The sequence below is a fragment of the Theobroma cacao genome, chromosome 7, assembly GCF_000208745.1.
Source record: "Theobroma cacao cultivar B97-61/B2 chromosome 7, Criollo_cocoa_genome_V2, whole genome shotgun sequence".
NCBI lineage: Eukaryota > Viridiplantae > Streptophyta > Magnoliopsida > Malvales > Malvaceae > Theobroma > Theobroma cacao.
Window position 1 is genome coordinate 12154221 of NC_030856.1, and position 14746 is coordinate 12168966.

The following is a 14746-nucleotide window of genomic DNA, read 5'->3' on the forward strand; positions in this document are numbered from 1 at the left end:
AGATTTTGAAAATTGTAATAATGGGTAGAGTTTAATATCTACAATAACAAAATCCAATTATGATACGCAGGATACGTAAAGAAAAGATTTTTATGTCTCTTCTTATACAGTCTCGTATCATTATTTATAATAGAAGGTTTATTTTTTTTATAAAACCTTTCTTTTAATGAGATTAGATTTCAAGAGGTGGTAGAATAGTGATGCATTTGATATAATTTTATATCAAGCATTAAGGAGGATATCAAAGTAAAGGATTAAAAAAAAGGAAAGAAAGATAGAAGATGATGAGGCACTTTGGGACTTGGTCATGGCTTCTGACAAGTTGGCCACCACAAGTTAGGAAAGAAAAAGGCTTGGATAAAAACAAAAATGTCCATAGAAAAGCAGAGAAGGAAAGAAAACAAAAAAAGGTGGAAGCTTCGAATATTCTATTGATCCGGATATCAAAGGATTTGACAATATGAACTCAGAGTTCTGAGTACAAGCTTTTATCGTACATATAAATAAATAAATAAATAAATAATATATGTTGTTAGAATAGAATATTAGTAGAACAAATTTATAAAATAAATTTTTTAGCTGAGAAGAATATAAGCTGTTTACAGCTTATCATCCATAAAAAGAGTATAAACTCTGAGAATGGACAACTAAGTCCATACTGTATTTTATTAATATTTCTAAAGATATGATCATATATATAAATATTATTATGACGTAACGCGATCTTTATCGTTATTTATTTACTTTGTATTATATGTAAAATTCTTGTATAGTTAATGAGAAAAACAAGAGTAACTTGTGATTGGGAAGACCTTGGTACCCATTGTTTGTTTGTTTGTATGTTTTTTAAATCAAGACTAATAAAGAATAGAATGGATTGTAGTATAAGATTAGTAAAGTATAGAACAAGGCAAAGGGTAAATTAATAAAAGTCCAAGAATAATGTTTGGACCAAACATTTTGACGCGTGCTAGCACAGTTGCAAAGGAATGAATGCATGCCCTTGATATACGGTGAAAGGCACATGCATGGGAATGGGCAACGGTGGAGACACGTTCACCTTTTCTTAATCATCTTCAATATCTTTGAATTTTATCCTTTTCGACAAACCAAAGGTGTTTTTGCTGTTACGGGCTTTGGGAGATGAGTCCTTGACCATTATAATTATTATTATTATTATCATTGTTTCTTCTTTTGTTAGGAGGAAATGATTGACAATCTGATTAAAAGGGCAATAGAAAACATGTGGATGCAAGATATGAACCACATGGGTTTGTTTTGTGGGTTCCAGCTAACTGTTACACTGTTAGGATCTTAACTTCATAGTTTGAAGATTCTTCCTTTTTTTTTTTTTCCTGAATTCCCCATGTTAAGGCCTCACATGAAGCACTAATTACTACTAGATAACCATTTATCCATAAACAAATATGTAGATAAGATGCCATGGGTTGATACCTTGAACTTGGATTTCTATCAAATGGCAGGGCCTAACAATTTGCCCATTCCTCATGTTCTCTTTAGGAAAGAGATATTACTTTGTGAAATGAATTAAAAAGCATGGTGGGCATCAGAAATCGACCAAAATTGTGATATTAGCATTACCAAATGCTGACTTACAACCCTAAACTGAATTCTCAAAATTTAATGGCAAAAACACTGCATTCTCAAAATTTTTGAACTTCATATTTCAGTTGACAGGCAACGGCTTTTTGCTTTTCTTGGTTTTGTGCTTTAATGACTTCCTTTGCTTCTTGTATTCTTCATATAACTGTAAGGATGACCTTGTTCGGTCCAACTCGCCCCTTAATCTCTCATTCTCCTTAATGTCCCGAAGAAGCATGAAATGCCTGCCGAGTTTTTTGCTCACCTCGTTTTCATCTATTGAAGTAGGGTTGATAGAAGCTAATGTCGAAGGCCCGGTGCCTCTTTTCCTCTTGTTATTTGATTTCTGAGTGCTGAATTTTGGGTCGAATGACTCCTGTTCTAGTGACAAGTTTATAAAAGCTTGTTGAGGAGAGATGGAGAGATAAACCTGGTTCTGAGCAGTGTTCATGCAAGAGATGCTTGAAGCCAGTGTTGACACGGTTGGGTGATAGTGTTTGGATAGAAGATTCAGTTCCCAAAGGACGGAAGCGAGTGCACCACTTAAGTTGGGGTCTGAGGCATATGGTTGGTATTTCTGCAAATCAAATAATTGTTTTGCATTGGTCACAATTCAAGACAAAAACCCAACAATTCCATTCATGTCTGCTACTAAAACAACCAAAATTCATAAACCAGTGCAGTAATTGTGATACCAATGAACAAACTGCAAGATTTTGGTACAAAAATTATAAAAAAAGCAACTAATACCATAGATATTTAACAATTTTACACATCATAACAAAGAACTTACCTCAAACCAGTTGGGTTAATAAGATGCTATGGGTTGGCATAATATTGTTTAGAAACTACAAATTTTATGCTTCATTATCATTCCCAATCTGTATTCCTCCCCCCTACTTCAGGTCATTCTTTCATAATGCATCGCAAAACTTAGAAGATTTTCCAAATAAAGATGAATCCAGCATAAATATTGGTCAGAGAGAAAATTGATGAAATTGTAAGACAAATAATTGAAGTATTAGCCAAGAACGAAAGGTGGACATATTAATAGAACACTATGTGCAACAGGTGTCTCAACAAAATGCATATAAGAAAATTATTCTATCCTTTGAAGAGTAGCAAAATAGCTTACTGCAATGGATCCTGACACAGAGCCACCGCCAGCATCATTTTCTAATAGATTTCGGCACTTTACATTTTTCTGAAGAAGATTCTTTAATGTTACCAAGGCTGCAAAATTTAAAAAAAAAAAACAGAAAAAATGCCTTAAAATACCATAATGAAGCACTTGAAATCAAATAGGCAAGCAATTCAAATAATTAACACACCAGCCATGGATTCTGCAGATCCAAAGCACAAAGAAAATGTGGCTAAGCGTTTTGCAAATGCAGCTGCCTTTTGCATGTCATGTTGCCTATCATCACATAGCATGATCTTCAGAGCCTCAGCTAGCACTCCACCTTGATCTCTGCTGAATAGACATATGTTAAGTATAAAATTTACCAGAGCTAAGCTGTTATTTATGCCAGATTACTACTGAAGTTGCAAGAATGCTGAAATCAATATTACTACTGAATAAAGTTACAACGAGCCAGCTACAGGAGACAAAACTGAGAAGTATCAAGTTACTATTAAGTCTCTCTCTCTAATGAGTGGATAACAGGAAAAATCTGCATCAGTCCATCCTCACATAAGGAGAATATGGAAGGAAAAATATTAAGGAAAGAGAGAAAATATCCTCTTGACGATGCAGATGACTGCACAGGCAAATCTATCTTCAATGCGTGCCTGCTTATTTCCTAGGAGCTATTCCTGCCATTATCCCACGTCCCTTGTCTTTACCGCTCTAGCAACTGCCATTCATTAGGTTTAAAGAGTAGAACAAGCCAGCAAGCAAGCAAACAAAAAAGCCTCCTCTCATCATTTGGGAAGGTGCACTGATTTTCTAATTTATTTAATCAGAGAAAATTAATTACCATAACTTTTGAAGGGAAGAAGCTATTATGATCACCTTAAAAAAGGCTTGAAACAAGCATGTCTCAACTGGCTTTTGCTGCTTAAGCAGCAGGAAAAGACTTCATCTAAGTTAACATTTACTCCTAAGCTATGCTTTTAATTAGATAAATATAAGGGACAGCCAATACACTACTAACCTTCCAGGCCTGTACTCAAGTACAAGATTGTAAAGCTGGACAAAAAAATCTTGTAAATCAACATTCAGAGCATCAAGATTGCTCGTCATAACTTTAAAAGCAACAATGCAGCAGTGAAGGCGCTCAGACACAGTCAAATTTTGTACTTTCTGGGCAGAAACATCTGAGTTGCTACCTCCAGAGGCAAGCCTTTTCAAATAATTCATAAGGTCTCCAATGTAATCCAAGTCAATCAGGTGAGAAAACTTTCCTAAACCGCTCAAACATGGAGCTAGAAGTGGATGTGCCCCAGATGCACCAGGAGTTGTACTACCATTTGCTTCGGAACTGGAAAGACAATAACATAAAAAAAATTAACTGGTCTGCTAGTGAATTTAAAATATCATAATACAAAGACAAGACAGGTTGAACTTAAATAAAAAAAGATTGGCATAAAATGTTCATCTGGAAATTATTTTATCAGGTTGTCACCATTAACCAGCATAATCCACCGTTGTTTGGAAATCTCAATCAATGTTAGAGAAGTTATACTCTTTCAATGGATAAAATCTGATTTTGTGTATGTTACTAAAATTCAGAAACATTTTCCCCGTCTTAAAACACATGCTGAAACTTAAGAGAGAGACAGTAAAGCCTGGATGGAAACCAGCTTCCATTAACTTGCAGGGACAAGTTTGGACAAAAGACCAAGAAAACCCATCTTAATTGGCCACTAAACGCGGCACTGATGATTTCTCATGTCCTTACTTAAATTGCTATGACTATAGGCTGGCCCCGGTCAAGTCTAGGTCGTCAGAAATTAGTGTTCTTGCTGATTTCAGTTCTTCATGTTTATAGTTGCCTTTTATTCTTCCTCAGCGTTTCATCAATAGATATGGAGGCAGTATTTTTCACTCAAACAAAAAATTCACAGAATACCACTAACCAACCTCACTCATTATTGTAATAGTGTAATGATCATACACACCTGGCTACAGAAGATTGTGTGGTATGCCTCAAGATGCGGAAATATGTCTCAAATACAGCAGAAAGTGTCTCAGATTGCATCCTCTTCCGTTCCTCAACATCTGGAGTATAAGCAACAGCTTTATAATCTGCAGCAACCTGGGCAAAGAATTCAAACATTAATGCTGTGACAATTATAACAAGAAAGATAAATAAAACATCAAGAAGTTCTGCAATAGTGGTGATATTTACCTCTTCCTTCATCTTTGCCATCATTTCTTGCTTACCTTTCTTTCTGTCATTTCCTTGCATTTGATTTGTCTCCTCAATATTCTTTCTCTTTTTATATTTCTTGCTCTTCATTTTATTATTACCTTCTTGAACTTCGGGCTTCCCCAGATTCTCATCAAATGACAAAGACATCAAAACCTGAAAAAGTATTGAAAATTAAAAAAAAAAAGAAAAAACATGATATTAAGAACAGCAACAGACACAGTTAGACCAGAAGTATAAATCATGTATATAACAGAGGGAACATTTCTAACAAAGAAATCATCTTGCCTTCCAATTATCAGTAGCTAATTTGATCTACTACCAATTGGCAAAGTTATATTCACACTATATATTACTTCATCCTAGACTTATGTCAAATTGTGACATATATCCATAAGTTTAAGCAACTACTTTCACTGAAAAGATTCAACATATAAGAATCATGGCACAGGCATATTTCTGATTCTAATTACAGGGATTAAAGAGAATATATATAGAATTGAATAAAAACAGTGGGTTAAAATGCTTGGGAAAGATTCATTGATTCAATAATAGAGTATACATCCACAAAGATAAAAAACTACTTCCTCTCAAAGATCTACTTATATGCTGATCATGACTTGATGTCAGATACACCAAGTTGAAAACTGATGATGACATATCCCACATCTTATTGACATCTTAAAAATAAACATGCAAAATGCAATCTAAAGTCTTCAGTTGCTGTAACTTCAACTTGAATTGTCTACAACAACTTCAAACATCTTTTATATGAGAAAGAGGTGGACAAACAAAGAGGAAACGGAACTTCAATGAAGTTATGTATCTTCTATGGCAAGGTTATGCAGTTCCATTGCAGAAGATCAACCATAGTCTTTACTTAGGAAGATAAAGGAGATAAAAAAAGATTCCAATCATGCCAATGAGTTCAGCTTACCAACATTTGCACAAAAAGCAAAGTGTATACTTAAAGAAACATAAATGCAGTGTGAAACAGGTGGGTTTTAAGATTAGACTACACCTCAACAGAATCAGGATGCAGTTGACAATCATGAGCTTTCACATGATCTGCAATCAACCGAACGGCCTCAACAGTAGCTTCACCACCATGTTTCCCCTCATTGGTAAAAAGAGACTTAATAGTTGCACAGCAAAGTCTCCTGTCAACAAGTAGTAGGTACTTTGGTTGGAAAAGACAAAAGCAACAAAAAAAAAAAAAAAACCCTTCTGCAATCATCACCGAAGCAACTATACTGGCAAGTTCTGAGGAGGGGCGAGAGGAATTACAATCCAATGTGATACAAGGAATCTGCATTAACTATGGTGGCGAACATAATACTATTATCTTTCATTGATGATAAAAGTTGCATGTCTGAAATAATGAAACAATACTGTAGTCTATTTCACAATTTGCAGGGAGTTAGTTGTTTGGAAAACAGGTTAGCACAGTGGCTCAGTAGCAGCCAAATATCTGGGGGGGCTTTCTTTAAAAGAAAGCCACAGAGCAATTACCATTCCACTATGCATGAAATGATCAAAGGAAAAGGCTGGATAATAGAATTAAGCTTCTTTAATATAAGCTCAAGATAAATTGATAAGGTCGAATGAAATTATCATCTTGTTTATCCTTTGACTTCTCTTTTGAATATGTTTGAAATACCATTTTTTTAAGTTTATTTTTTGAAGTTCTTTTATTCAAAGATTCATTTTGAATAATAAGATTAAAATAAAGCCTAACCTCTATCCTCTCTTACTATTAATCAGTTAGGCAATGGTGATGCCTTAACTAAAATACCCAATAGATTTTTCTTTTTATGTTTTTTAAAGGCAATCTATATATTGACGAGCATATTAATGTCTAATGACTTGAAAAGATGAAATGTTATGCTGATGAAGGTAGGGATAGGAAGGCAATGAGGTGAAAGGAAGAGGGCAGTGGTGGCAGCCGAAGAACAGATTAGAGCTGAGACACCACCAGCAACTCATGAATCATGATTGCGATGCAGCAGAGGAATGAGAGGATAGAAACATCTAGTAATTAAGTTAAAGGAATGTTTTAATACTTGTTCTCTGTTTCAAAAGCAAAAGCACCAAAAGAGGGTTAAGTAAATGACTCTCCAGCCAAGTTACCATTTCAATTTACTGGGACAAAGCAGCAGAAAAGATGCAGTGGTGAATAGGTTCCATGTCCCGATCTTACCAATATAAAAAATAATAATTAATTTTTTACGATGAAAAAAGAAAGAAGAATGTAAAGTATCTATGTCTCGATGCCTTCAATCTTAAAAGGACTCAAGATAAAAAATTTTAGAATGATGAAACATAGAAGACCAATTAGCAACAGGCCAAGTGAGTAATAAAGGCAATACATCATAGAAGCCAACTAAACACACTACATAAGAGCATTCAATTGCCTTCATTAAAGTTGACATGCCAATCCAAAGATTGCTAAAGTAAATAGCTAAAAAAGAATGTTGCAATTGAATCAAATTTTCATTTTCCTCTACAACAGTTTTAAGTCATTGACTAAGTATTTCAATCTCCTAAAGCAGGGTTTTGGAATCTCATAAAACATATAGGTTGAACTTTCTATCAATTTTACAATTGTCAGCATACTGCTTCAATTTGGATTTTAACTGTGGAGTCCAACCTCAAATTATACTTATATTTTAAAATTCCAATTATTAATGTCAATCTTTAAAAGGCCCTCAACAGATTACTGAACAATGTTTCAACATTTCAAAGCACATGAATACAGTATACCTTACAACATCATCTGAGGAGCCTATATTTCTGACAACAGCACCTAACAAGCTTTCACAGAAGTTGAAGTGAGGAACAGCATCGAGCAAAGTACAAATACAACGAACCACAACATGATGAAATATGGGCCGTTTTTCTAATGCTAGCAACTTCTGAAGGTATCCCTGTTGCACCCAGAAATAAAATGAAGGAGAAGGAAGTAAGAGATGAAATCCATCATAATAAGGTCTTGAACTAACAACAAACTCAAGTGATGTAAAAAACATAAAGACTTATCATTAGGAATCCTATAAAACCAGATAACAACCTCTTTAGGAAGGAGGAATTTCTACAAGCAGACAAACTTTACCATTAGACTCTGGCATAATTGAAAAGTCGATTCAACCAATCCAACACATAATTTATCTTCACAAGATAAATCCAATACTTCTAAAGTACATAACTTTGCTCATTTTTGGTGCTACACAATCGTTCCATATTCATTAGGATATAATATGGTTGAACAACTCTGTCTCCCAATTAAACCATGTTATAGACTTTCAGATGACAGCGCCCATATGCAGAAGATGTGATAGACATGGTATGCTAAATATACCTTATAAACCCTTCTATAATTGTTAATCAGTGAATTAGAATTCACATACCACGCCAACTCCACCCAAGAACTAGACTGAATTATATTCAAAATTTCATAATAGCGGTCTTATAAAGATAGCAGTTGAAACCTTGTATGCTGATAGAAGAGTTGATTCATAGTACCGCATTTTCTTAACTTCTTTGGAAACTTTCATTTCTAGCTCTTTTTCAGTAGGAAGCCTAATCCGGTAGCTGTATGTGCACATTACAAAGTTGAGTAAAAACACAAATAAAATGTAGTGAAAAGGAAAATTAATTACAAAATAAATAAAGTGGCAGTGAAAAATAAAAGAAATGATGAGTACCCAGGAATAATGTCTTTGAAGACAGCCAGCAAGGACAGCATGCCAAGTTTTACAATAGAATGATCACCATCTTTCGCAAATTGCAACATCTCTTTCAGAGACTTAATATTAGACTCTGGGTCTGCAAGTAGTGCCATTCCAAGCTCAGCTAGCTTGCACTTTTTGCTTTCAAATGTTTCCTCCACCATGAGGTCTTCTTTCACCTCTGCCTAAACAAAGAGCACTGTTTGAACATTGAAGATAATGACTGAAGCATGAGAATATAGTATCTAATCCCCATTGTCAATGCTAGAAGGTAAGAACAAATGCAAACAATCCATAAGCAGGATTTAGCATAAGTAACAGCATATAAAATTAGATGGAGGGGAAAATTCTCCATTTATGAATTACAACTGAAACAAGGAAAATTCAGAACATCACAGCAAGAAGCTTGAGAGTGTGAGGACTATGAATCTATGCAAAATTAAAGAACAAAACATGATGTTCAAGACAATAAGTACAAGAGAAAGTAATATTTCCACCTCCCAAAAAATTACAATACTATTTAAAGCAGATAGAAAAGCAAGAGAAAAGCATCTTTGCACCACATTAAATATGCAGAGAAGGGAAACCCTTCTAAGATGAATACGTAAACAGGTATATACAGATACTGACAAACCCCTCCTTTAAATTTGCAGATTCAGTACAGCGATGGTTTCCATTAGATTCAAGTAAAATTGTGATATTTGGTGAGTGTTGCTAAAGCTTAAACTAGTTTCTTCCCCCATATTATTCCCTTAATTATGGAAAGCTAAAAAAACCTGAATTACTGATCACAAGACAAGAACACCTTTCTTAAATACTTGAAATCTCCTTATCTAACGTAGGCCAAATTAAACCTTTCTTATATACTTGACAGCTCAAGGCTTCCACATATTTTCCCATCAAATCCTACCAATTAACTCCAAACATATAAAGTAAAATGGTAATCTTGCTGACGCCAGAAATACTGGCACCGTAATTCTCACCTTCAGGCCACTCTATTTTTCAAATCCCAATTGAGGTAGCTTCCATTTCACAACAATTCTAAAAGCCTATTTTCTTGAATCGAAGCCCAGCACATAACCCAACTAGGGAATATACTTGTATTCAACCTATATCATCCAGTTCAAAATAATACTTGTATGCATCCATAGTGTACGAACTGTTCTCCACCCTCTTTTTGTTCATCTTGTTCCAGCGATTACAAGACAAAGGCATCATAAAATTAAAAGCATCAAAGTCAAGCTGCTGCCCTTTCAATTCCTGATGTTAACTCTTAAGATCAATTAGCAATGCAGCATATAATAAAGTTTGCATATGAGAAGAATGGAATTTAGGCTGGTTGATGGTTCTGATAGTCTGATAGGCCAGTACAGCTCCAGTTTCATATGGTGTCACATGACAGACAAAGTTTAAAGCATGTAATAAACCTTCTATATACGTAATAATCCTGCTACATCCATAAAGCTCAACAACGATAGTCTATTAACATACATAGTGTTTTAATATGATTGAAAACACTAAGAGGAAAATTAAGCTGATCATATTTATCATCATCATGTGCAGAGTTTACCAAAAAAATTGGCCCTTTTATTCATAAAGGTTTCTATAAGAAAGATCACCAAACTTGTCTGAGATGAAAATGTAAAATTTAATGTTCATTCTTTGCTTAAAAGAATATACCAGTATGGCTTCTTGTTGAGTTGGTAGCACTTCTTCAGTTTTAGCCAATTCCTTCCCTTGTTTCTTAGCCTCTTTCTTACTCCTTTTCAGCTTTGCCCTCCTTTCAGCTTTTGTCAGCTTAACTATGCTCTTATCTTCATTCCCTTCTTCATTTTCAGCTACTTCTGCTATCTGAGAAACTGCATTTCATAACAACATAAAGCATTTCATTCTCTCCATTCAATAGACGCACTTTCTTTAACAGCAAAGCAAGTAAAAATAATTTCCATTTTTTCTTTATTTTAAATGAAAGATAGATACATGTCCGGTAGTAGACTTCTCCATCCAAAGTCTTGACAGGAAGGGCATCAACAGGATCAACTTGAACAACACTTCTTTCATTTTCTTTCTGCTCCAGTGCCTTCCTTCTTCGATTCTCATATAAAGCTTCCAAAGCATCTTCAGACAAACCCTCCACCCGAGTGACTTGCCTACCCACAAAAGTAATTGTAATAAGTTGAGATTATAGAAATTTTCACTTCTATACTTGCTTGCTACATTCCAAACAATTTCCACTTAATAATTATTTTCTTGTCTGTAACTAAGCTCTACATGAAAACAAAACTGAATTTCAAAATTAGGGAAAATAAAGAAGAGAGAAAAAAGTAGCGGACCTGGTGATAGACTGAGTGTCCAAACGAGAGACGAAGCCAGCGTAGTCTGTGTTCTCGTCAACGAATTGGAGGTCCTCGTCGGAGACTTCGATTTCGTCCTCCGTTATTTCCGGCGGGAGTTCCGGCGGCAGAGTTACCTGCTTCCGCTGCTTGCCCTTGCTCTTCCCCATCGCGGATACCAAACGACACCGTCGTTCAAATGTTTTATGGGTCTGCAGCGGGGAGAGGAGACTAGGGTTTAGGGTTTATTGTGTTGAGTTTTGAGGGCAGGCTTGGTTAAGCCCACTCGTGGACTTAAAATATTATTATTTTAAAAACAAAAAGTGTTTTTACTCTTATTATATTTTAATATTTTAAATATATAAAAATTCAGAATTTTTTAGAGTGAAGGAGGCCTTGCATTTCGAGAAGAACGGTGGCTAGGTTTTTTTAGAAAGAGAGGAAATTGGCGGCGGAAGGAAGGGAAGAGAAGAGGAAAGGGAAAAAAAGAGGGAGTCGTTGTCGGAAATGCCTAGGCCGGCAAGGGAGCGGGGGTCGAGTAAGGGAGAGAGGGTTTAAAGAAACGGGGTTGGCTGCTAGGGTCAGTGGGAGAAGAAAAAGAAGAGAGCAAAAATGAAAAAGACAAGAAGCGGGGGACTGCCAGGGTTAGGTTAGCATTTTATAGGAAAATCAAAACTACGTCGTTTTATAGATATAAAAAAGAAGAAAAACAAGTGGTGGGTTAGATTCACCCGAGTTCAAACTTTACGCTTAGTCAATTTATTTTATTTATATAATATTTTTATGTATGAATTAAATTTATAAAATTATTTTAAAACAGTGAAATTATTTTTTTATAAGTAAAAAAAATAAAATAATTAATTGAATAAAGTTAATAATGACTTACTAAAATTATTGGAGGATCCAAAAATTATTTTTACAAGGTGGATTAATTCTAAATAATTATAAAGGCATAACATAAAAAAGTAGTACTTAAAATTGAAGATAATTTAAAATATTTCTTCATTAAAATTAAGAAAATTTAAATATGAGTAATTAATATTTATTTTATTTTGACTTTTAAAAAATTTTATTTTATTTTAATAATTTTATTATATAAATTATGTATTTTTTTTATTTGGCTACTCATATAAATTATGTAGCTTATGAATAATGGCTTTCAATATATTAAATTTTCTTAATTTTAATTTTATTTCACTATTAAAATAATTGTAATTAATAAAATATGATTATATTAATATTAACATATATTAAGATATGAAAAATAAAATGTTTTTAAAAATTAAAAATTATTTAAATAAAAATTTTTGGTTAATAAGATATGAGAAGATATTTTTAAAATATCGATATTTTAAAATAATTATCTTTAATTTATTACGATTACTATTATTTCTAATTTTTTTAAATTTAAAATTACTCTTTTTATTATTATTAGTTTTATTTATAATATTACGTAATTTAAAATTATTTTTTATAAAAAAATCAACACCCACGAAAAGGGGGCACCACTCTAGTTCTTTAAATACTAACAATTAATTATTTTTATGATTTAGCTTGCAAATATAGGTTATCAAGCTACCTTCTTAATTGGAATTAAATTAAAATTCATTTAAATTAAAACCCCTTCTTTTATTCTTTAGTTTTTTTTAAACAATTTTAGAATAATTCGTATCTATCAAACTAGATACAAAATTTTCTTACATTAAGAATATAAATTTCACACAATTAAAATAAAATGTTAATGTTAAAAATATAAAATTCTTTTTAAATTTAATGTAAACATGGGAGAATAAAAATAATAATACATAATCAATTTGGCGTAAAATGTATTAAAAAATGTCTTAATTATTTTAAAATAAATTATAATGATTTTATACATAATAAAAAGCAAGAATAAGAATAAATTTACTATAGTTTAATAAGTAAGATGTAAGGTGAAGTGGAAATTAATCTTCAACACTTCTTTGTGATATAAAAATACTATTATCCATTTGATTCACCTTAAGTCTCAAATTGTATGACATAAGCCCTATGTCTATCATCTCAAACCCAAGTGATAGCATTATTGGATTCTTCAAACCAACTTCTAGTATATCCACATAAAGGTAGATAGTAAAATATATATATTTTCATGAATTTGAACATAAATAGCACACACTCATGAAGACAATGAACAAACCTATTATCTTGGAAATACTTGTCAATGCGAGTAGTCCATCCCCTTGGTGGTTTCTTCAATCTCAAGACTTATCATACCTTATCTCTTTTGTTAATGGATTATTGCCTCTTTTTCTTCCTCCTCTCACTTTCTCTAAACATTGTTGATCTTGTCATGATTACCTCTTCCTTTTCCTCCTAGGCCACCTCCATGTCATCTTTGGCCCTTTTCTCCATTATCATTTTTTAAGGAGAATTTGGCTTTGAGAACATCCTCAGATGGCCATTTTACCTCCTTTTAGTCTTTTCTTCTTGGTTTTGTAGTACACCCTCTAATTCTTCAACTTTCATGGAGTTTAAATATTTGGACTCCTCGATAACACAAGACACATAATCAAATTTTGGAGTCAAGGAACGAAGGATCTTCTTATCACATGGACATCTTCAATATCCTCTCCATACCTCTTCAATTGATTAACAATATCCTTTACCCTTGAAAAATAATCATTCATATTCCTTGGTTCATAAAACTTCAAAATCATTTCATAATTGCGTCTCACCTTCTTCACTTTGTCTACTCCTTGGAAATGAATTTTGCAAAATCTTCCAAGCTTACTTCGTAGAGGTTGCATTGGGCACCTTAAAAAACATAAAAGTCATCCAAACATAGAGGGTGAGTTGATCCTTTTTCTTTGTTTTTGCCAAAGCATCCATCTCAACTCGAATCAAAGCACTTTCATCTTGTGGTGGATCATAGCCTTTAACAACAATCTCCCATGAATCTTGTGAGTCAAGCAAGGCTTTTCATTAAAAAATACCAACTATCATAGTTTTCTTTTGTAAGATGAGGAAATTGGAAGGAATATCCCTTACTTGCCATGTCAAGCCTAGCCCTGTAATATACTTGCCATATCATTCATGTATTTGACAACATGCTTGCATACTTGAATACCTCGAAAAAATTGTCAAAAGTCGGTAGTGTACCTAATGGTACAACTAAGTTAATTTAAGCCTCGAATTAGTTCAAATAAAGATTTTAAGATGCAATTAAGAGTTATTGAATCTTAGAATGACTTAATATGGTGATTCGGAGTTCGAGAATTGATTTGTAGTTAAATTGAAATTTTCATAACGTAGGGGTAAAATGGTCATTTTTCCACCTAAGGGCAAATTTGGGATGGTGGATGAAATTTTGATCAAGTTTGACTATTTGGAACATAATTTGAGCTTGAGAAGTGAAAAATTTTAATTTCGATAATTTTTTGAACATAAGGGCAAAAAGGTCATTTCACATGCCCACAAGGACGTAATTAGAATTTTTGGAATTTTACACCACCTTGACACTTGTCAAACCCATGAAATTCATTTTATACATTGGATAATTGAGGGATTTTATGTAGTGGAGAAGAAATGCTTAATTATTAAGTTTTATGTATGGACCAATCACATGGTGACAAGTGTCAAGCTTTAATATTATTATATTTTCCTTTATAAACACAACTAAAACTCTCCCATCTCATTTCTCTTGGCCGGCCAAGGCAAGAACAAAAGG

The 14746-nt window shown here is 33.4% G+C and overlaps 1 protein-coding gene across 1 annotated transcript; it reads right to left on the minus strand.

Annotated features, from left to right (window-relative positions):
* On the minus strand, positions 1435-11649 carry LOC18594765 (nucleolar complex protein 3 homolog). Its single transcript, XM_007022399.2, has 13 exons — positions 11038-11649; positions 10685-10854; positions 10385-10563; positions 8681-8889; positions 8465-8567; positions 7740-7903; positions 5998-6136; positions 4956-5132; positions 4726-4862; positions 3759-4085; positions 2934-3073; positions 2738-2835; positions 1435-2179 (listed from the first exon to the last, which is right to left on the minus strand). Exons 1-13 carry the CDS (start codon positions 11205-11207, stop codon positions 1688-1690), a joined length of 2505 nt encoding a protein of 834 aa, XP_007022461.2. The 5' UTR covers positions 11208-11649; the 3' UTR covers positions 1435-1687.